The sequence below is a fragment of the Liolophura sinensis genome, chromosome 6 (genome assembly GCF_032854445.1).
Source record: "Liolophura sinensis isolate JHLJ2023 chromosome 6, CUHK_Ljap_v2, whole genome shotgun sequence".
Classification (NCBI taxonomy): Eukaryota; Metazoa; Mollusca; class Polyplacophora; order Chitonida; family Chitonidae; genus Liolophura; species Liolophura sinensis.
Window position 1 is genome coordinate 23,144,477 of NC_088300.1, and position 23,498 is coordinate 23,167,974.

The following is a 23,498-nucleotide window of genomic DNA, read 5'->3' on the forward strand; positions in this document are numbered from 1 at the left end:
CCTGACCGTAATGCTTTGGATCCGGAGAACTTGTTAGTCGGTCGGTAATCTCCTCGGGCAAAGGTCAGCAAGCTCTTTGGGATAATGGTCCACCACAGAAAAGCAGACCTGAAATGCATCAAGCAAGCATCATTAATAAGATGAAATCAAAAGGTTGAACATGTGTAAAATTGCAATTTTTTTTAATACATGCATTATTATCTATAATTCTAATATAAATTTGAATGGGATATTAAAGTTATAGTTAAACATTTTTGTTGTCTTTCAATGAGTCCTACTTGAACACTCTGGAAGAAAGCACATGTCTTACCTGTTAAGGACACCGTTGCGTGGTTTTTGGTTCTTTCGTTCTATCTTGGTGAAGCACTTGGTTTTGGCCAAACTCCGGCGGATTGCATTTTTCCAGTGTTGTTTACGTGTCGCTTAAAATAACTGTAAGGCGTCTCAATGTAACGGTAGATTTTACTGATGAGCAGACAGAAGTTGAGAGACAGATTATATAGATTAGGTTTAGCAATGGTCACAACAGGCTAAATGATCCGTAGGGATAGAAGTAAGGGATTAACGGAGGATTATCTGTTAAATATAGAAGACTAATATCTCATGTGAATAAACAATCGAGGAATCTGAGGGAAACAATGATTGGGAAATATTAATGTTATCAGTGTGCCTTTGTATACAATTTCATGCGCGCGGTCGGATTGTTATGTTTTCCTTTTAACTAAACAACAGTTAAACAGTGATGAGAAATGAGTGTCCTGGCATGTCTCTTGTTATGAAATCTCACCAGAGAGACTGAAATCACTGGGCGATGAAGAGACTTATACTCGTAATTATCTTATATATAGATATAAAGATACTGACATCTTTCTAGGTCATGAGCTATAATCACCCATCAATTTCAACACGGAAGAAAGGCCCATGATCGGCTGCCAAATGCTAAAGAAGAGGCACGAGGATCAATGTCGTAGGACGATTAAAGTTTTAATTATAGTTTTGACGGCTGGGTAAAAGTAAACGTATATTTTCAGATGTAGGCCAATATGGACTGACAATTACATGTTCAACGATAGATGTACAGATGCTGGTAATTACTACACATAACAATAGTGATGCTGTAAAATTGTGTCATGTTTCAAAGTATGGAGCAACATTATTACACTAAATGTTTTCAATTTGAGTTTTTGTAGACTGAACAAACATGCCCCAGCTTGAACATCGTTTCGTGACACAGTCCATGACCGGATTGAATTGATTAATGACATTGAGTAGGTTTTTAATGTCCAGTCACTTCTCAAATAACAAGACATGGCGCATGGATAAAAACGCCGTTATTGGTTATAAAGTTATCCACACCTAAACTTCTCATCGTCAATTCAGTAGATCTGTTCCTAAATGCGCCTGAAGAAAGCCATAGCTACCTCTGTCATTTGAAAATACATTATAAAACAACGACGTCTTAGGGAAGGCCATTTCCTTGGAATAAGACCATCTCCAAAACACGAGCAATCAGAATGTCTCATCAGCAGAAACAACGAGGACTGATTTCACTTTGATCCTTTGTGCACTGAAAATAAGTAACAGAGCCTTTACGTGACAAAATGACAAAATTTGTAAATCGCATTTAAGTGGGTTTTAAATGTGGCCTTACGTTACTTTGGAAGGAACAAGGCATAAAGAACTGTTCTTTTTAAAGTACATATTAATACAAAATGATGGAACAAGACAAATGTGTAGAATGAACTTCACTGTTTATTGTTAAATTATCAACATATAAATTTCTGGTCTTTCACACAATAGCTTCCTTCATATATGCTCCTGAAGGAAGCGAGAGTTCCCTCTGTCAACAACCTCCATCACTTTGTGAAAAAACTATCTAATGGAATCACCTGTGGAATCAAACAAGGAGCGGGGATTGTCAGCGTGCAGATCATTTCTGCTGGGTGTAAGTGTGGACGGATTACATGGAGACACAAGGTGACACAAGGTGACACTAGGTGATAATATGATACTCATGTCGGAGAGATTATAAAAGGATTATTTACAAAAGGATTGATTCTTTTTGAGAGTTTATAAGTGGATTATACAATATTCACGGTGACAGATTATAAGGGGAGTATGGGATACCCATGATGGAGGGATGGTATGAGGACTGTATAATACGTACGGTAGGGTTATTGTGCAATGCTCATGGTGGGGTGATTATAAGGGGTTTGTTTAATACTCACGGTGGGAAGAGGGGGTGTATAAGAGGAGTGCGGGACACTCATGATGGGGAGTGTAAGAGAACTGTGTGATACTCAGGATCAAAAAATCTCACACTGAAAAGCCTCAGAAGATTCAGTGCTTGACTTATATAAATTACTGATTTTATCTTTATTTACATTCTGTTCTAGAAACTCTGTTCCAAGCCTTTTGACTTGTGTACCTGCAGGAATAAACAATAGTTTGGTAGATCTAAAAGTACAAGGAAAGTCTTACATACTTAATTTATTTGTGCATTTGAATGGTGTTTTACGCCGTGCTCAAGAATATTTCACTTTATATACAACGGCGGTCAGCATTATAGTGGGAAGAAACCGGACAGAGCCCGAGGGAAACCCACGACCATATATACTTAAAAGTTACATGTACTTCATTCCTCAATCGGTCTCAGGTACCTACTTCTCAAGAAATATGACTCCAAACTAAGAAACAGAAGCCAAACTTCTAACGTGACACGAAGAGGGTGAAAGGCTACCAAAGATGGACGGACGTTACACAACAATAGCAATTACGTGTCACTATTGTGACGTGAAATGTGACGTAAACTGTGATGTTAAAATAATTCGCTCCCTGACGCGACGGGCCATTTGTGACGTCCCCACTTTGTTTGTTTATAGCGTGCCTAGTAACGTGTTGATAACAGTGTCCATGCCACATGGAAACACACAATAGGTGACAAACAAGATGACGACTTCTGACCGCTCATGAGTATACCAGGAGGAAAGAGCAAATGATCCTTTTACATCTCACGACAGGTTCCGCTCGGTCGGTTGTTTCTACTCTTAACATGACGAACGTTTGAAGGTGCAAGCAGACGATGACGCCTTCGTGTTTAATACGGGAAGACGGGCGGGAAAAACTGGGGTTGACACTGGCTGGCATTAGCAGCATTCTGAGCGTTTTAGGTGTTGTGACGATCTGCGCCTCTGTTTACATGAAAGTGAAAATCGACGACAGGATCATTCTGTTGGGCTCCTATACCGGAAGCGCTTTTACAGACTACGTAATAGCAACTGGTGTTCTAGTTTTCCTTATCAACGGCTTTATCACCAAGGTGGCCCTAGACTGTTCAGATCAAGACACCCGTGACACTTTTCAAGGCATCCTCGCTTTCATGGTTGTGGTTCTTTTCCTGCTATCCATCTTAGTGCTTGTGGCAGCCATATTGTGCTACAGACATCACAATGACATTGACGAAGCTTTAGAAAGCGGATTCTTGACGGCCATGATGAAATACAAAAGTGAAGCAGCCCTGAAAACAGAGCTCGATATGTTACAGATGGAGTTCCGGTGCTGTGGAGCAGACTCGTACGTTGATTGGTTTCACGTGAGCTGGATACACAGAAACTACATTAACACGAGCGATTCCAGAATTAAACTGTAAGGAATGCTATTTCAGAAAGATGGCCATCAGAAGCATTCTGACTGTATATGTATTTCAGATTTAATCACGTGATACAGATATATATATAAGTATGAAGTTTAGCCTTTGACAGGGAAATTGGAAATCTTACACAGACCTAAATCTGCGCTTGTTACGTCCATTCTGCAATGCAGGAAATGTGAATGATGTGCGAAAAGCAAAAGGTTTTTGTCTGTGACTTACATAAAAAAGATAATCCTAAACGTGAGACTCGCTGAAACTTTTGTGTAACATACCTCGGACATTTTGATTCATGATTGGGCAGTTATCAAGTATTTTACTCTATTTCGTAGATAGTAAAAATTTATTACATCAGTATTTTGTCGCCATTTCCTAGGTGAAGGAATTGAGAAATCATTGACTAATTTTTGCTACCAGTACATCAACTTTTTAAATCACTGCACATATTTCATATTGAATGTTTGTAGTAAGCTGAAGGAGAATGGCTACCTGACAGACGACGTGCCGTTCAGCTGCTGTGACATCGGAGCATTACGACCTTGTATACATCACTCCATGACACATGCCAGCAAGCACCCCAGCTTTGATCGAGAGACAATCCACACCATAGGTTGTAATGCGGCACTCAGGACGTACTATCAGGAAAGCGTTTTCTTACCGGCTGGTTGCGTGGCTATAGCGGCATTTTCACTGCAGGTGAGAGCTCGTTTATTCAGCTGGAAAATGAACCTGTTGTGCATACATGACTAACCCCAGCACGCAACATCTTTAACGTCGTGCACAAAACATTCATGACGTCGAAGATTTTGTTTTCAAGTTATCCAAAGTTATAATGCCTAACTGTACAGGCGTAAGGCACTACGCGTTGATTAGAGGTGAATATCATTAGTTATCTTCACTTAAATACACAAAACTGCCTGGGGGCCTCCGTGGCTCAGTCGGTTTAAGCGCTAGCGCAGCGTAATGACCCAGGAGTGTCTCACCAATGCGGTCGCTGTGAGCTCAAGTCCAGCTCATGCTGGCGGCCGTACGTGAGAAGGTCTGCCAGCAACCTGCGGATGGTCGTGGGTTTCCCCCGGGCTCTGCCCTGTTTCCACCCACCATAATGCTGGCCGCCGTCGTATAAGTGAAATATTCTTGAGTAAGGCGTAAAACACCAATCAAAAAAAAAAAAAAAAAAAAAAATCAAAACTGCCTGCGAAGATTCTCACGTTCGAAATTCAGAAACATTTTGGATATCGCGAGACTCGGAGGTTTTTGCAACATCGAAGCGTTGATCATATCCACCATATAGTGCTTTTTTTTAAAATGTGTGTTCATTGTGCGTTGTGTTTCGTCCGGTAAAAGCAACATGATCAAACAAAGGAACTGAATACAAACAATAGATATTGTTTTATTTGGACAAATCGCGCACTCATTCACTGGTAAGGTTGGAAATTCTTTTCTGGCGTAATGGCAAGCTCAGTTCACCATGGTTTTCTTGTAATACGAGAGGAGTACCAGTTTGCTCACAAAACGTCACTGGAAAAGGCAGAAATGAACCCCAGACAACTTAAGACCGAATACTTCAGGTGGTAAATTTGACTGATTTGGTGTAAGTATAATATACTCGGAATATACAACTACCGACAAATAGTTTTTCAGGCGAGCATTTAATTGCATTTACACAAGTTACCCAATATTACTGGAGAAGTGCTCAACAACTGAGGCAAAATCCATGTTTTCGGCCCCGGCAGACGATGACTTGTTTTTATGGTTTCAGCTCCTCGCCACTATTCTGCTAAGGTTACTTCAGACATCGATAAAGTCCGCTTTAGAGTACGGAGATCCGGAAGGCCCGGGGGATGCTTACATCATTAAATCCCTACCGTGTAGGAGTGATGGCTCATGGAGTTTCGGCGAGTACGGAGAGGGAGGAGGTGGGGGAGGGGGAGGAGGTGGGGGTGGGAAAGAGAAGAAAGACAAAGGCAAAAAGAAGGAAAAGAATAAAAATCAGAAAAAGAAAGATTCAAAAAAGAAGAGTTCGGGCAAAAGTAAACCCTCTAGTAAGGCACCAAAAAGGGGCAAAAAGTAGATTTCTGAGAGCTACACTTTGGTCTTCTCGCTTCAAACACTTTTCGTACAGTAAGCGGCGTATTACAGTAATACATGTATTTACTGACGGATACTACATTACCTAAATTTACCTAAATATTATATTAATATATGCTTTGATAATGGTATTGTTCTAGTCATTCGACATTGTTACAAATGAAAATAAATTCGTAATTGCTCTCTGACGATTTAGAATTGTTTAAATGCCATTATTCATTTCATCTTACTTTTGGGTTTATTTAAGTCATTTACAAACAGTTGCCATCCCGTTACAATAAGGCAAATGTATTTTTGAGTGGTGCTTTAGTTGTCATTTAAGCACATATATGCTACAACATTGAAGACAGCCCTGAATTCAGCTCAGTTCCATTTTTTAAAAAAATTATATATACGTTTTTATCTTGGAACTATACAAAAGATCAAGAAACGTAACAAGCGCCACAATGATTAATTGAAGATGAACGACATATGCGGAAGTGTGCCTGACTGCCACTGGTTACAAGGCTAACATGGATTTGATATATTTATTTGATTGTTTTTTTACGCCGTACTCAAGAATATTTCACTTATACGACGGCGACGAGCATTATAGTGGCTGGAAACCGGGCAGAGCCCGGGGGAAACCCACGACCATCCGCAGGTTGCTGCAAGACCTTCCCACTTACGACCGAAGAGGAAGTCAGCATGAGCTGGACTTGAACTCACAGCTACCGCATTGGTGAGAGACTCCTGGGTCATTACGGCATTATTTTTACTTTGTGGAAGACTCTAGGACGGGCAACACAGACGGTCCAAATGACAGTAGAACGCAACGTTTTCCTCTGTGGCGTTTGAGCGTGTGTGCACTTCATATATGTTTTATGAGCACACATACACCGATAACTGTGACGTAATAAAGGAAAAAAAAACAAATGAGTTCACAGTTTTGGATCGTCTTGAAACAGGCGGAAGAAGTTTTACTAGGGTCCTGTAAACTGCTAATATTTGTGCATTTAAATGAACGGTGAGAATAAAACCCAGACTGAGGTAAACTGGCAAGGGACGGCACTTCATCAGTTACATGTGGCCATTTGCCAGCTATCACAACCTTTACGCTAAACGTCTTTGATTATATTCACTAGACCAGTCCGCATTGACACACTGCCACTTTTTGTACCTTAACTAGACCAGTCTGTAATGACACATCGTCAGTGTTCGTGCCTTCAATAAACCAGTCCGTATTGACACACTGACACTTTTTTGTGCCTTGACTAGATCAGTCAGTATTGACACACCGTCACTGTTTGTACCTTCACTCAACCACTCTGTATTAAGACACCGTCACTATTTGTACCTTCACTCAACCAGTCAGTATTGATACACGGTCTCTGTTTGTTCCTTCAATAAACCAATCCGTGTTTACACGCTGTGACTGTAAATACCTTCACACTCTCGTCAATGACCGGTGCCTGTCACCAAGGCTCCACAAATTGTGGATAAGTTACTTTCTTTTCCAAGATCCACTTTGAAACCATTCCTCGTGTGTTATAAAAACAGGAAACAAAATCTTAAACACTTGGCAGCACTTCATGAACTTTATCTAAACAACAAGCGATGTGAATCATCTTACGGTGATCTTGATAATGTTTATGCCATTTTCAACACTTTCTGGTTCCAAAAACCTTCAATACTGAGAATCTAGACATATCAGTTTCCAACTAAGCAGTAATAGCACTAAAAATGTGCAGAGCACTATGGTTTATATATAAAAATATGACGGTGCATTACTATTTTCAGTCAATCTGCACAAAACATTTTCCACGGAGGAAATACTTGGGTACAACATATTGTTCAGAGTTGGATCAATAATCGTCCCAGACGTCGTGACGTAACTAAATCCGTCATTACACCCAGAGTCATGTTCTTCAAAGACATCATCAAACGTCAGTCTCAGCGGAGGGATATCAGGAAGGGCGGGAACATTATAAATACACTCAGGTGTCACTTCCGGCAAACTGTCTGAGCTACCACTGCCTCCCTCCTGATATGTTAATGACCACGCAATGTCTTGACAATCGGGCGTTACTCTTGACAGCGCTTCGTTGCGCACAGCAAATTCCGGACTTGAGAACTCTACCAAAGAGTCGTAACCGCTGCTGTCAGACACACAAACTGAGGTGTCACTTCTGGTGTCACTGCCAGAACTCACAGACTGCCTTGTCCGCATACAGGGATTATCACATAGTGATATTGGACTAAAACTTTGACTCAATGGACTCCTATGTACAACCTCCGATACCCTGGGGTCGTAATTAGACTGGACTTCGTGATGATCCTCCAAATTACACATCTGAAGCTGGAACAGTTTAGCCGGAGATGGACTGGTGTCAAGGATGTTCTGGAAAGCCTCCATCCTGTGAGTCAAGGATAACACACAACCTTCCCATAATCCATTGGCGTTGACTTGTTGGAATCCAGACCGTAATGCGTTGGATCCAGAGAACTTGTTAGTCGGTCGGTAATCTCCTCGGGCAAAGGTCAGCAGGTTCTTTGGGATAATGGTCCACAGAAAAGCAGATCTGAAATATATCCAATAAGAATTGTCAGTATAAGACGTAAATAAAATATTGTATAAATTTGCCAAATATCTTCATAATAAAATAATAATAATTATATTTGGCCCTCTTTAATGACGTCAAAAGGTATTGCAATGATGCAGAAATATGAATTTATCTTACCTGTTAAAGACGCCGTTACGTGGTTTTTGGTTCTTTAGCCCAACCTTGGTAAAGCATTTGGTTTTGGACAAACTGTGGCGGATGGCGTTTTTCCAGTGATGTTTACCTGTCTCTTTAAAATAGCAGAAGCGAGTCTCGATGTAACGGTAGATTTCAGTGATGGGTAGACAGAAATTCGGAGATCTCATTATTGACAGGAAGATGAGTTCCGTGTAGGTAAAGTTTGGTTTCCGGCTGCCATCCTGAGTGTCGAGTCGTTCGTAGATTCTGACAAAGTTATTCAGCACGCTGTGCAGGTCATCTTGGCTGACGGGCTGAACGGGTGTTTTCTTAATAGAAGCTGGTCTAGAGACCTTCCGGTATTTCAGTAAATTCTCCACCATGTCGGTATCTGTGTGGAAACTTTCACTGAACTTTCTCTTGTAAGCCATTATAGCAAGTTTAGTAGTGGAGAGAGAACCGAAGTTATGACGAGTATTTCCTGAGCCACGTTATAGTTAATTGTATAACGGACAGAATATATAAAGGAATTGGACATGATGTGAGTGATGCCTTTCTAACATGACAACTTGGCATAAGTAAAAAAATCATCTCAACTGCAAATGAGTTATAAGGTTTATGTCCCTTTGTAATCCCGATTTAAGATCAAGTGTGATATACCATAAGTAAAAGATTTCATCTTCACTCTGTTTCTGATCTCAAAGCCGCGGGGTGCTCCCCTGGGGAGAAATCCTTTGCTAGAAATGATTGATCTATTTTCACTTATTTTCATAGAGTTACGGATAACTGATCTCTCCGTTTTATCAAAGGTGTATGGAGTCCGGGCGGTTATGGGGTTGGTAGTTCTTTTCTAAATGTGAGATATTTCTCAAAAGTTTTTTAGAGTAAATATCTAATCTATCTTTGGCCCACGTTTTGGTGGCGAAATGTGAGACTGTTGGGAGTGTAAGTAATGCAAAATGATAGTGGTATTGTGATTTGGGAAAATCATCGTATGAACCGTAGCCATGTGTAAAACAAACGGTTCACCATGTTTCTCCATGTTTATAAGAATAATGAAAACAATATTTCCGGGCACTCTTCTTTCCATAACCCATAACATACAGCCCGACATAGGACAGGCGAACATTTCTTGAAATAGGTGTTAATCAGCAAAATGAATGTAAACCAAGGGTTGATTACTGTTTTTTATGATTGCTTCCTTCTTGGCCATAAAATATCATCTGACAGCAAAAAAAGGTCTTGTCTTGAGAATTATTGTCATGTGAGTGATCCCTTTCTAATGTGACAACTTGGCCTAAGTACAAATCATCTCGACCGCAAATGTGCCATAAGGTATTTCCCTTAGTAATCTGGATTTAAGATTAAGTCTAATATATCATAAGTAACAGGTATCGTCTTCACTCTGTTATTTTGGACTCTGTGCTGCCCTGAGGAGAAATCCTTTTTCTACAAATGATCGATTATTACGACTTTTTAATAGCGCTGAAGTAAACACTAGTCTCTGTTTTGGTAAAGGATTTGGGGGTCGGGGCGGCGATGAGATTCTTTTCTTACGTTAAAGTTCATTATTGTAAACATTTCATCAATACATAGCCGAACAATTTATGGTGCAACTGGAGAGTATTTGGAAAGTAAATGATGCATAAATATTGGTATACCTATTTGCCAGTTAAACTATATTTTCGACCAGAACTCACCACAAGCTTATTTTGTCGATTTTATGTTCTCTCTAGACTTTTCTGTTTTCATCGCCCATAATATACTGTCGCAATAGTACAAGTGAACACTTCTTTCTGAATACAGAAATACCGAAGTAATTCAAATTTCTGTTCGTTTTTATAATGAGTACTCTTAGGTCATAACATTTTATCCTATAACAAAAAGGTCTCGTCTTGAGAATTTTTTACGTGTTAGCAGAATAAATGTATCTATCAGAACCTTTTTTACTGACTCGTTGAAATAATTTGTTCATCTTACAAATAAAATGAATATTTTGTGTCCAGTTTAAATGAACATTTAAATGTGAAAAGCTGACGTTTTGATTAAAATATCATTGTGGATATGTCGCGTGTCTATGTTGTTTGGAACGTATTCATAGCATAAAACCTAAAACTGTTCTCAGAAAGGGCTGAAATGTCATCTCCTGTAAGTTCAAGGATGTCAGTTGCCGGCAGAGAGATTATGTATTACAAAGATCATGGACGTTTGGGTGGACTTAGTAATCTCATAGCTATTAGCCACATGCTGAGATGAGCTGTCATCTATATCATGGGACAACTTCACGTACTTGCTTATTGAAAGGCAATGTAAATGTATTGCGTTCACAGAACATTCTCTTGTAAGCTATACGTAATATCACATTTAGTACAACAAAAAGAAAAAAAAAAACAAAACCGACATGTTTTGGATATCCCAATTTAAATTCAGATATGATGTAGCATGCTTTGGCCAGGAGTGATCAATTTTTATGAGGTGATGTGATAGACACACATAAGTAAAAGCTCAACTCGTATCAACTGTATCAGATATCATATCCTATGCACATCTGGCTATCAAATTTTATTCAATGCATTATATGTAAAAAATTTAAGTTGCACTCAGTGACCACGGGGAACACACCTAGGGGAATAATCAGGTACTGACGACCTCCTATTCAATACCTATATGATAACTAATAAGCCTTTCTTATTGGGTGGTAACATATGTTGACATCATTTAAAAAAGGACAACATGTATGTGTTCTGAAAGGTCAAAGATAACGTTTTCCAACAGATCTGTAAAGCTACCAAACATACATATAATATCTGCACACAGTATTTCATTTATTGGCCGCGTTCCGAAAAAAAAACGTGGAATGCGGTAGCGTCGATTTACAAAGTATGTTTTGAATCAGTTTCTAAATTGAGCAATTTCACTACACGTGGTTTTAGCTTTGGAGTAAAAATTTCGAACACGTAACGTTTGTACTGAGAGGAATCAATCAGAATTCCATCTAATGTGATATTAAACAAACCATTTTAGTTAAGGTATATGGAAATTTCAGATGTGAATATTTCATTTCCGTGTATACATTTAGCTAAATTCTCAGTCCTGATCTATTTAAAATCAAAGTAGAATATCTCATACTCTTTCTCAGTTATCGGATGGGATTTTCATTTGTGTTTTGCGTGTACATAACTTTAAACAAAATTCACTCACAACTGTTACATGAATGCTTGATCAACTGAATTATAAAATAACTGAATATATGCGGAATAAATATTATAAAACATTTAAGTATTAAATCATTGACATAAATGAATGAAATTGCCTCATTCAGAAGATGATGAGTTATCCTCCGGGTAGGGTGGGGGGGGGGGGTATCTCTGGTGCAATCAGGTCAAAATACTGAGATAAGTAATCGCCAACCTCAATATTCAGTTTGCTGAATTAAAAGTGTAAACGGTTTTGATCTGTAAACATCAGGCTGATAAATTAAGTGTATCCCCATTTTCCTCTAGTTCATTATTCTGGAGAATTGCTTCACAAAACCTCGGTCTGTCAGCCACGTCTTTTTGACGAAATAAACAACAAATTTGACTAGACAACAAATGAGAAATAAAACGTCCTTTTGTGATGTATTTATTTATTTATTTGATTGGTGTTTTACGCCGTATTCAAGAATATTTCACTTATACGACGGCGGCCAGCATTATGGTGGGAGGAAACTGGGCAGCGCCCGGGGGAAACCCACGACCATCCGCAGGTTACTGCCAGACATTACCACCTACGGCCGGAGAGGAAACCAGCATGAACTGGACTTGAACTCCCAGCGACCGCATTGGTGAGAGACTCCTGGGTCATTACTCTACGGTAGCGCGCTAACCAACTGAGCCGCGGAGGTCCCTTCGTGATGTAACTTGACTGGCTAATAAACCTTTCACAAATGTGTCCCCTTGTTAGAATTTCACGAAGTTAAACTTCATTCCGTTTAGAACTGGGCTCTTCAGTCTCCATTTGTCTCTAAGATATGGTCTTACACTAAAAAAAAAAACAAAATAGGAGTCAAGATAATGTAATATCAGGTGCGTTTATTGTTTTTCACACTACACTGCGGCAAAGCAGTGCGATAGTGAAACTTTTCTTAATGACAGGACGTACCCATAGCACTATGAGAAAGCCTTCAGCACTATGTACATATATGACGATAAAACGATTAACGGCTCATGGCATTCAAACATAATCCGTCCGTTGAGCTATAACTTTGGCAGTACAAAGTCTCAAACATCCGATCAGACAACATGTAAGGCATATAGACATTATTGAAGACACCATAAGGCTCGGAATCATGTTCTACATCTACGTCATCATCAAAGGTCAGTTTTAGTGGAGGGATATCAGGAAGGGCAGGTAAATTAAAAATACACTCAGGAGTCACTTCCGGTAAACTGTCTGAACTACCAGTGGCTCCGTTATATGCTGATGACCATGTTTCGAGGTAACACTGGGACGTAACTCTACATGCAACTTCGTCACCCATATTAAATTCGGGACTTGAGAACTCTTCCAAAGAGCCGTAACCGCTGCTGTCAGACACACACACTGAGGTGTCACTTCTGGTGTCACTGTCAGAGGTCACTGACTCTTCCGACCACATACAGGGGATATCACACGGCGGTATAGGACTGAAATTTTGACTCAGTGGGCTCCCATGCACAATGTCCGACACTTTGTGGTGAAAGTTAGATTGGACTTCGTTATGATCCTCCAAATTACACATCTGGAGCTGGAACAGTTTAGTCGGAGACGGACTGGTGTCGAGGATGTTCTGGAAAGCCTCCATTCTGTGAGTCAAGGATAACACACAACCTTCCCATAATCCATTGGCGTTGACTTGTTGGAATCCTGACCGTAATGCGTTGGATACAGAGAACTTATTAGTCGGTCGGTAATCTCCTCGGGCAAAGGTCAGCAGGCTCTTTGGGATAATGCTCCACAGAAAAGCCGACCTGAAACACATCAAATAAGAATTGTCAGTGTGAGACGGAAATAAAACATTGTATGAATTTGCAAAATATCTTCAGTCAATATATAACTTTAAGTAATTCAAACGTAAATAATTATATGTGTCCCTCTTTAATGACGTCAATGACGGTATTTTAATGATGCAGAAATATGAATTTATCTTACCTATTAAGGACACCGTTGCGTGGTTTTTGGTTCTTTAGTCCGATCTTGGTAAAGCATTTGGTTTTGGACAAACTATGGCGGATGGCGTTTTTCCAGAGTTGTTTACCGCTGTCTTTAAAATAACGGTAACGCGTCTCAATGTAACGGTAGATTTCAGTGATGGGCAGGCAGAAATTGGGAGACCTCATTATCGCCAGGAAGATGAGTTCCGTGTAGGTAAAGTTTGGTTTCCGGCTGCCATCCTGAGCGTCGAGTCGTTCGTAGATTCTCACAAAGTTATCCAGCACACTGCACAGGTCATCTTGGCTGACGGGCGGAACGTGCGTTCTCTTGATGGAGACCGGTCTACAGACCTTCCGGTATTTCAGTAAATTTTCCACCATGTTGGTATCTGTGTGGAAACTTTCACTGAACTTTCTCTTGTAAGCCATTATAGCAAGTTTAGTAGTGGACAGAGAACCGAAGTTATGACGAGTATGTGCTGAGCCACGTTATAGTGAATATTGTATAACGGAGAGGGAGGAGGTGGGGGAGGGGGAGGAGGTGGGGGTGGGAAAGAGAAGAAAGACAAAGGCAAAAAGAAGGAAAAGAATAAAAATCAGAAAAAGAAAGATTCAAAAAAGAAGAGTTCGGGCAAAAGTAAACCCTCTAGTAAGGCACCAAAAAGGGGCAAAAAGTAGATTTCTGAGAGCTACACTTTGGTCTTCTCGCTTCAAACACTTTTCGTACAGTAAGCGGCGTATTACAGTAATACATGTATTTACTGACGGATACTACATTACCTAAATTTACCTAAATATTATATTAATATATGCTTTGATAATGGTATTGTTCTAGTCATTCGACATTGTTACAAATGAAAATAAATTCGTAATTGCTCTCTGACGATTTAGAATTGTTTAAATGCCATTATTCATTTCATCTTACTTTTGGGTTTATTTAAGTCATTTACAAACAGTTGCCATCCCGTTACAATAAGGCAAATGTATTTTTGAGTGGTGCTTTAGTTGTCATTTAAGCACATATATGCTACAACATTGAAGACAGCCCTGAATTCAGCTCAGTTCCATTTTTTAAAAAAATTATATATACGTTTTTATCTTGGAACTATACAAAAGATCAAGAAACGTAACAAGCGCCACAATGATTAATTGAAGATGAACGACATATGCGGAAGTGTGCCTGACTGCCACTGGTTACAAGGCTAACATGGATTTGATATATTTATTTGATTGTTTTTTTACGCCGTACTCAAGAATATTTCACTTATACGACGGCGACGAGCATTATAGTGGCTGGAAACCGGGCAGAGCCCGGGGGAAACCCACGACCATCCGCAGGTTGCTGCAAGACCTTCCCACTTACGACCGAAGAGGAAGTCAGCATGAGCTGGACTTGAACTCACAGCTACCGCATTGGTGAGAGACTCCTGGGTCATTACGGCATTATTTTTACTTTGTGGAAGACTCTAGGACGGGCAACACAGACGGTCCAAATGACAGTAGAACGCAACGTTTTCCTCTGTGGCGTTTGAGCGTGTGTGCACTTCATATATGTTTTATGAGCACACATACACCGATAACTGTGACGTAATAAAGGAAAAAAAAACAAATGAGTTCACAGTTTTGGATCGTCTTGAAACAGGCGGAAGAAGTTTTACTAGGGTCCTGTAAACTGCTAATATTTGTGCATTTAAATGAACGGTGAGAATAAAACCCAGACTGAGGTAAACTGGCAAGGGACGGCACTTCATCAGTTACATGTGGCCATTTGCCAGCTATCACAACCTTTACGCTAAACGTCTTTGATTATATTCACTAGACCAGTCCGCATTGACACACTGCCACTTTTTGTACCTTAACTAGACCAGTCTGTAATGACACATCGTCAGTGTTCGTGCCTTCAATAAACCAGTCCGTATTGACACACTGACACTTTTTTGTGCCTTGACTAGATCAGTCAGTATTGACACACCGTCACTGTTTGTACCTTCACTCAACCACTCTGTATTAAGACACCGTCACTATTTGTACCTTCACTCAACCAGTCAGTATTGATACACGGTCTCTGTTTGTTCCTTCAATAAACCAATCCGTGTTTACACGCTGTGACTGTAAATACCTTCACACTCTCGTCAATGACCGGTGCCTGTCACCAAGGCTCCACAAATTGTGGATAAGTTACTTTCTTTTCCAAGATCCACTTTGAAACCATTCCTCGTGTGTTATAAAAACAGGAAACAAAATCTTAAACACTTGGCAGCACTTCATGAACTTTATCTAAACAACAAGCGATGTGAATCATCTTACGGTGATCTTGATAATGTTTATGCCATTTTCAACACTTTCTGGTTCCAAAAACCTTCAATACTGAGAATCTAGACATATCAGTTTCCAACTAAGCAGTAATAGCACTAAAAATGTGCAGAGCACTATGGTTTATATATAAAAATATGACGGTGCATTACTATTTTCAGTCAATCTGCACAAAACATTTTCCACGGAGGAAATACTTGGGTACAACATATTGTTCAGAGTTGGATCAATAATCGTCCCAGACGTCGTGACGTAACTAAATCCGTCATTACACCCAGAGTCATGTTCTTCAAAGACATCATCAAACGTCAGTCTCAGCGGAGGGATATCAGGAAGGGCGGGAACATTATAAATACACTCAGGTGTCACTTCCGGCAAACTGTCTGAGCTACCACTGCCTCCCTCCTGATATGTTAATGACCACGCAATGTCTTGACAATCGGGCGTTACTCTTGACAGCGCTTCGTTGCGCACAGCAAATTCCGGACTTGAGAACTCTACCAAAGAGTCGTAACCGCTGCTGTCAGACACACAAACTGAGGTGTCACTTCTGGTGTCACTGCCAGAACTCACAGACTGCCTTGTCCGCATACAGGGATTATCACATAGTGATATTGGACTAAAACTTTGACTCAATGGACTCCTATGTACAACCTCCGATACCCTGGGGTCGTAATTAGACTGGACTTCGTGATGATCCTCCAAATTACACATCTGAAGCTGGAACAGTTTAGCCGGAGATGGACTGGTGTCAAGGATGTTCTGGAAAGCCTCCATCCTGTGAGTCAAGGATAACACACAACCTTCCCATAATCCATTGGCGTTGACTTGTTGGAATCCAGACCGTAATGCGTTGGATCCAGAGAACTTGTTAGTCGGTCGGTAATCTCCTCGGGCAAAGGTCAGCAGGTTCTTTGGGATAATGGTCCACAGAAAAGCAGATCTGAAATATATCCAATAAGAATTGTCAGTATAAGACGTAAATAAAATATTGTATAAATTTGCCAAATATCTTCATAATAAAATAATAATAATTATATTTGGCCCTCTTTAATGACGTCAAAAGGTATTGCAATGATGCAGAAATATGAATTTATCTTACCTGTTAAAGACGCCGTTACGTGGTTTTTGGTTCTTTAGCCCAACCTTGGTAAAGCATTTGGTTTTGGACAAACTGTGGCGGATGGCGTTTTTCCAGTGATGTTTACCTGTCTCTTTAAAATAGCAGAAGCGAGTCTCGATGTAACGGTAGATTTCAGTGATGGGTAGACAGAAATTCGGAGATCTCATTATTGACAGGAAGATGAGTTCCGTGTAGGTAAAGTTTGGTTTCCGGCTGCCATCCTGAGTGTCGAGTCGTTCGTAGATTCTGACAAAGTTATTCAGCACGCTGTGCAGGTCATCTTGGCTGACGGGCTGAACGGGTGTTTTCTTAATAGAAGCTGGTCTAGAGACCTTCCGGTATTTCAGTAAATTCTCCACCATGTCGGTATCTGTGTGGAAACTTTCACTGAACTTTCTCTTGTAAGCCATTATAGCAAGTTTAGTAGTGGAGAGAGAACCGAAGTTATGACGAGTATTTCCTGAGCCACGTTATAGTTAATTGTATAACGGACAGAATATATAAAGGAATTGGACATGATGTGAGTGATGCCTTTCTAACATGACAACTTGGCATAAGTAAAAAAATCATCTCAACTGCAAATGAGTTATAAGGTTTATGTCCCTTTGTAATCCCGATTTAAGATCAAGTGTGATATACCATAAGTAAAAGATTTCATCTTCACTCTGTTTCTGATCTCAAAGCCGCGGGGTGCTCCCCTGGGGAGAAATCCTTTGCTAGAAATGATTGATCTATTTTCACTTATTTTCATAGAGTTACGGATAACTGATCTCTCCGTTTTATCAAAGGTGTATGGAGTCCGGGCGGTTATGGGGTTGGTAGTTCTTTTCTAAATGTGAGATATTTCTCAAAAGTTTTTTAGAGTAAATATCTAATCTATCTTTGGCCCACGTTTTGGTGGCGAAATGTGAGACTGTTGGGAGTGTAAGTAATGCAAAATGATAGTGGTATTGTGATTTGGGAAAATCATCGTATGAACCGTAGCCATGTGTAAAACAAACGGTTCACCATGTTTCTCCATGTTTATAAGAATAATGAAAACAATATTTCCGGGCACTCTTCTTTCCATAACCCATAACATACAGCCCGACATAGGACAGGCGAACATTTCTTGAAATAGGTGTTAATCAGCAAAATGAATGTAAACCAAGGGTTGATTACTGTTTTTTATGATTGCTTCCTTCTTGGCCATAAAATATCATCTGACAGCAAAAAAAGGTCTTGTCTTGAGAATTATTGTCATGTGAGTGATCCCTTTCTAATGTGACAACTTGGCCTAAGTACAAATCATCTCGACCGCAAATGTGCCATAAGGTATTTCCCTTAGTAATCTGGATTTAAGATTAAGTCTAATATATCATAAGTAACAGGTATCGTCTTCACTCTGTTATTTTGGACTCTGTGCTGCCCTGAGGAGAAATCCTTTTTCTACAAATGATCGATTATTACGACTTTTTAATAGCGCTGAAGTAAACACTAGTCTCTGTTTTGGTAAAGGATTTGGGGGTCGGGGCGGCGATGAGATTCTTTTCTTACGTTAAAGTTCATTATTGTAAACATTTCATCAATACATAGCCGAACAATTTATGGTGCAACTGGAGAGTATTTGGAAAGTAAATGATGCATAAATATTGGTATACCTATTTGCCAGTTAAACTATATTTTCGACCAGAACTCACCACAAGCTTATTTTGTCGATTTTATGTTCTCTCTAGACTTTTCTGTTTTCATCGCCCATAATATACTGTCGCAATAGTACAAGTGAACACTTCTTTCTGAATACAGAAATACCGAAGTAATTCAAATTTCTGTTCGTTTTTATAATGAGTACTCTTAGGTCATAACATTTTATCCTATAACAAAAAGGTCTCGTCTTGAGAATTTTTTACGTGTTAGCAGAATAAATGTATCTATCAGAACCTTTTTTACTGACTCGTTGAAATAATTTGTTCATCTTACAAATAAAATGAATATTTTGTGTCCAGTTTAAATGAACATTTAAATGTGAAAAGCTGACGTTTTGATTAAAATATCATTGTGGATATGTCGCGTGTCTATGTTGTTTGGAACGTATTCATAGCATAAAACCTAAAACTGTTCTCAGAAAGGGCTGAAATGTCATCTCCTGTAAGTTCAAGGATGTCAGTTGCCGGCAGAGAGATTATGTATTACAAAGATCATGGACGTTTGGGTGGACTTAGTAATCTCATAGCTATTAGCCACATGCTGAGATGAGCTGTCATCTATATCATGGGACAACTTCACGTACTTGCTTATTGAAAGGCAATGTAAATGTATTGCGTTCACAGAACATTCTCTTGTAAGCTATACGTAATATCACATTTAGTACAACAAAAAGAAAAAAAAAAACAAAACCGACATGTTTTGGATATCCCAATTTAAATTCAGATATGATGTAGCATGCTTTGGCCAGGAGTGATCAATTTTTATGAGGTGATGTGATAGACACACATAAGTAAAAGCTCAACTCGTATCAACTGTATCAGATATCATATCCTATGCACATCTGGCTATCAAATTTTATTCAATGCATTATATGTAAAAAATTTAAGTTGCACTCAGTGACCACGGGGAACACACCTAGGGGAATAATCAGGTACTGACGACCTCCTATTCAATACCTATATGATAACTAATAAGCCTTTCTTATTGGGTGGTAACATATGTTGACATCATTTAAAAAAGGACAACATGTATGTGTTCTGAAAGGTCAAAGATAACGTTTTCCAACAGATCTGTAAAGCTACCAAACATACATATAATATCTGCACACAGTATTTCATTTATTGGCCGCGTTCCGAAAAAAAAACGTGGAATGCGGTAGCGTCGATTTACAAAGTATGTTTTGAATCAGTTTCTAAATTGAGCAATTTCACTACACGTGGTTTTAGCTTTGGAGTAAAAATTTCGAACACGTAACGTTTGTACTGAGAGGAATCAATCAGAATTCCATCTAATGTGATATTAAACAAACCATTTTAGTTAAGGTATATGGAAATTTCAGATGTGAATATTTCATTTCCGTGTATACATTTAGCTAAATTCTCAGTCCTGATCTATTTAAAATCAAAGTAGAATATCTCATACTCTTTCTCAGTTATCGGATGGGATTTTCATTTGTGTTTTGCGTGTACATAACTTTAAACAAAATTCACTCACAACTGTTACATGAATGCTTGATCAACTGAATTATAAAATAACTGAATATATGCGGAATAAATATTATAAAACATTTAAGTATTAAATCATTGACATAAATGAATGAAATTGCCTCATTCAGAAGATGATGAGTTATCCTCCGGGTAGGGTGGGGGGGGGGGTATCTCTGGTGCAATCAGGTCAAAATACTGAGATAAGTAATCGCCAACCTCAATATTCAGTTTGCTGAATTAAAAGTGTAAACGGTTTTGATCTGTAAACATCAGGCTGATAAATTAAGTGTATCCCCATTTTCCTCTAGTTCATTATTCTGGAGAATTGCTTCACAAAACCTCGGTCTGTCAGCCACGTCTTTTTGACGAAATAAACAACAAATTTGACTAGACAACAAATGAGAAATAAAACGTCCTTTTGTGATGTATTTATTTATTTATTTGATTGGTGTTTTACGCCGTATTCAAGAATATTTCACTTATACGACGGCGGCCAGCATTATGGTGGGAGGAAACTGGGCAGCGCCCGGGGGAAACCCACGACCATCCGCAGGTTACTGCCAGACATTACCACCTACGGCCGGAGAGGAAACCAGCATGAACTGGACTTGAACTCCCAGCGACCGCATTGGTGAGAGACTCCTGGGTCATTACTCTACGGTAGCGCGCTAACCAACTGAGCCGCGGAGGTCCCTTCGTGATGTAACTTGACTGGCTAATAAACCTTTCACAAATGTGTCCCCTTGTTAGAATTTCACGAAGTTAAACTTCATTCCGTTTAGAACTGGGCTCTTCAGTCTCCATTTGTCTCTAAGATATGGTCTTACACTAAAAAAAAAAACAAAATAGGAGTCAAGATAATGTAATATCAGGTGCGTTTATTGTTTTTCACACTACACTGCGGCAAAGCAGTGCGATAGTGAAACTTTTCTTAATGACAGGACGTACCCATAGCACTATGAGAAAGCCTTCAGCACTATGTACATATATGACGATAAAACGATTAACGGCTCATGGCATTCAAACATAATCCGTCCGTTGAGCTATAACTTTGGCAGTACAAAGTCTCAAACATCCGATCAGACAACATGTAAGGCATATAGACATTATTGAAGACACCATAAGGCTCGGAATCATGTTCTACATCTACGTCATCATCAAAGGTCAGTTTTAGTGGAGGGATATCAGGAAGGGCAGGTAAATTAAAAATACACTCAGGAGTCACTTCCGGTAAACTGTCTGAACTACCAGTGGCTCCGTTATATGCTGATGACCATGTTTCGAGGTAACACTGGGACGTAACTCTACATGCAACTTCGTCACCCATATTAAATTCGGGACTTGAGAACTCTTCCAAAGAGCCGTAACCGCTGCTGTCAGACACACACACTGAGGTGTCACTTCTGGTGTCACTGTCAGAGGTCACTGACTCTTCCGACCACATACAGGGGATATCACACGGCGGTATAGGACTGAAATTTTGACTCAGTGGGCTCCCATGCACAATGTCCGACACTTTGTGGTGAAAGTTAGATTGGACTTCGTTATGATCCTCCAAATTACACATCTGGAGCTGGAACAGTTTAGTCGGAGACGGACTGGTGTCGAGGATGTTCTGGAAAGCCTCCATTCTGTGAGTCAAGGATAACACACAACCTTCCCATAATCCATTGGCGTTGACTTGTTGGAATCCTGACCGTAATGCGTTGGATACAGAGAACTTATTAGTCGGTCGGTAATCTCCTCGGGCAAAGGTCAGCAGGCTCTTTGGGATAATGCTCCACAGAAAAGCCGACCTGAAACACATCAAATAAGAATTGTCAGTGTGAGACGGAAATAAAACATTGTATGAATTTGCAAAATATCTTCAGTCAATATATAACTTTAAGTAATTCAAACGTAAATAATTATATGTGTCCCTCTTTAATGACGTCAATGACGGTATTTTAATGATGCAGAAATATGAATTTATCTTACCTATTAAGGACACCGTTGCGTGGTTTTTGGTTCTTTAGTCCGATCTTGGTAAAGCATTTGGTTTTGGACAAACTATGGCGGATGGCGTTTTTCCAGAGTTGTTTACCGCTGTCTTTAAAATAACGGTAACGCGTCTCAATGTAACGGTAGATTTCAGTGATGGGCAGGCAGAAATTGGGAGACCTCATTATCGCCAGGAAGATGAGTTCCGTGTAGGTAAAGTTTGGTTTCCGGCTGCCATCCTGAGCGTCGAGTCGTTCGTAGATTCTCACAAAGTTATCCAGCACACTGCACAGGTCATCTTGGCTGACGGGCGGAACGTGCGTTCTCTTGATGGAGACCGGTCTACAGACCTTCCGGTATTTCAGTAAATTTTCCACCATGTTGGTATCTGTGTGGAAACTTTCACTGAACTTTCTCTTGTAAGCCATTATAGCAAGTTTAGTAGTGGACAGAGAACCGAAGTTATGACGAGTATGTGCTGAGCCACGTTATAGTGAATATTGTATAACGGACAGAATATATAAAGGAATTGGACATGATATGAGTGATGCCTTTCTAACATGACAACTTGGCATAAGTAAAAAATATCATCTCAACTGCAAATGAGTCATAAGGTTTATGCCCTTTTTTAATCCCGATTTAAGATCAAGTGTGATATACCATAAGTAAAAGATTTCATCTTCACCCTGTTTTTTGATCTCAAAACCTCGGGCTGCTCCCCTGGGGAGAAATCCTTTGCTAAAAATTAATCTATTTTTCACTTATTTTCATAGAGTTACGGATAAATGATCTCTCCGTTGTATCAAAGGTGTATGGGGTCCGGGTGGTGATGGGGTTGATATTTTTTTTCTAAATGTGAAATATTTCTCAAAAGTTTTTTAGAGTAAATATCTAATCTGTCCGTGGCCCACGTTTTGGTATCGAAATGTGAGACTGTTGGGAGTGTAAATAATGCAAAATGATGGTGCCCCTATTTGCTACTTACACGATACGTTTTGGGAAATGATCCGATGAAGTTTTTTGTCTGGACTCTTAGCATATTTTAATGTGACAACACTCACGGGTGTAAAACAGGCGGATCACTTCTCCAATGTTTCTACGAATTATTAAAACTCTTCTTTCCATGACCCATAATATACAGCCCGGCATAGCACAGGTGAGCATTTATTTAGATAAATGTGAATCAGCAAAATGAAAGTAAATCAAAGGCAGATTGCGGTTTTTTATGACCATAAAATCTCATCTGGCAGCAAAAGGTCTCCCCTTGAGAATTAT

General features: G+C 39.6%; 2 protein-coding genes across 2 annotated transcripts; one reads left to right on the forward strand and one right to left on the reverse strand.

Annotated features, from left to right (window-relative positions):
* Window positions 1-3,082: 3,082 nt before the first annotated feature.
* LOC135467014 (photoreceptor outer segment membrane glycoprotein 2-like) lies at window positions 3,083-14,312 on the forward strand. Its single transcript, XM_064744767.1, has 4 exons — window positions 3,083-3,645; window positions 4,117-4,345; window positions 5,412-5,694; window positions 14,149-14,312. The coding sequence occupies exons 1-4, from the start codon at window positions 3,083-3,085 to the stop codon at window positions 14,310-14,312; spliced, it is 1,239 nt and encodes a 412-aa protein (XP_064600837.1).
* A 6,934-nt stretch (window positions 14,313-21,246) lies between these two features.
* Window positions 21,247-22,651, reverse strand: LOC135467015 (forkhead box protein N4-like). Its single transcript, XM_064744768.1, has 2 exons — window positions 22,221-22,651; window positions 21,247-22,039 (listed from the first exon to the last, which is right to left on the reverse strand). Exons 1-2 carry the CDS (start codon window positions 22,649-22,651, stop codon window positions 21,247-21,249), a joined length of 1,224 nt encoding a protein of 407 aa, XP_064600838.1.
* Window positions 22,652-23,498: the final 847 nt, after the last annotated feature.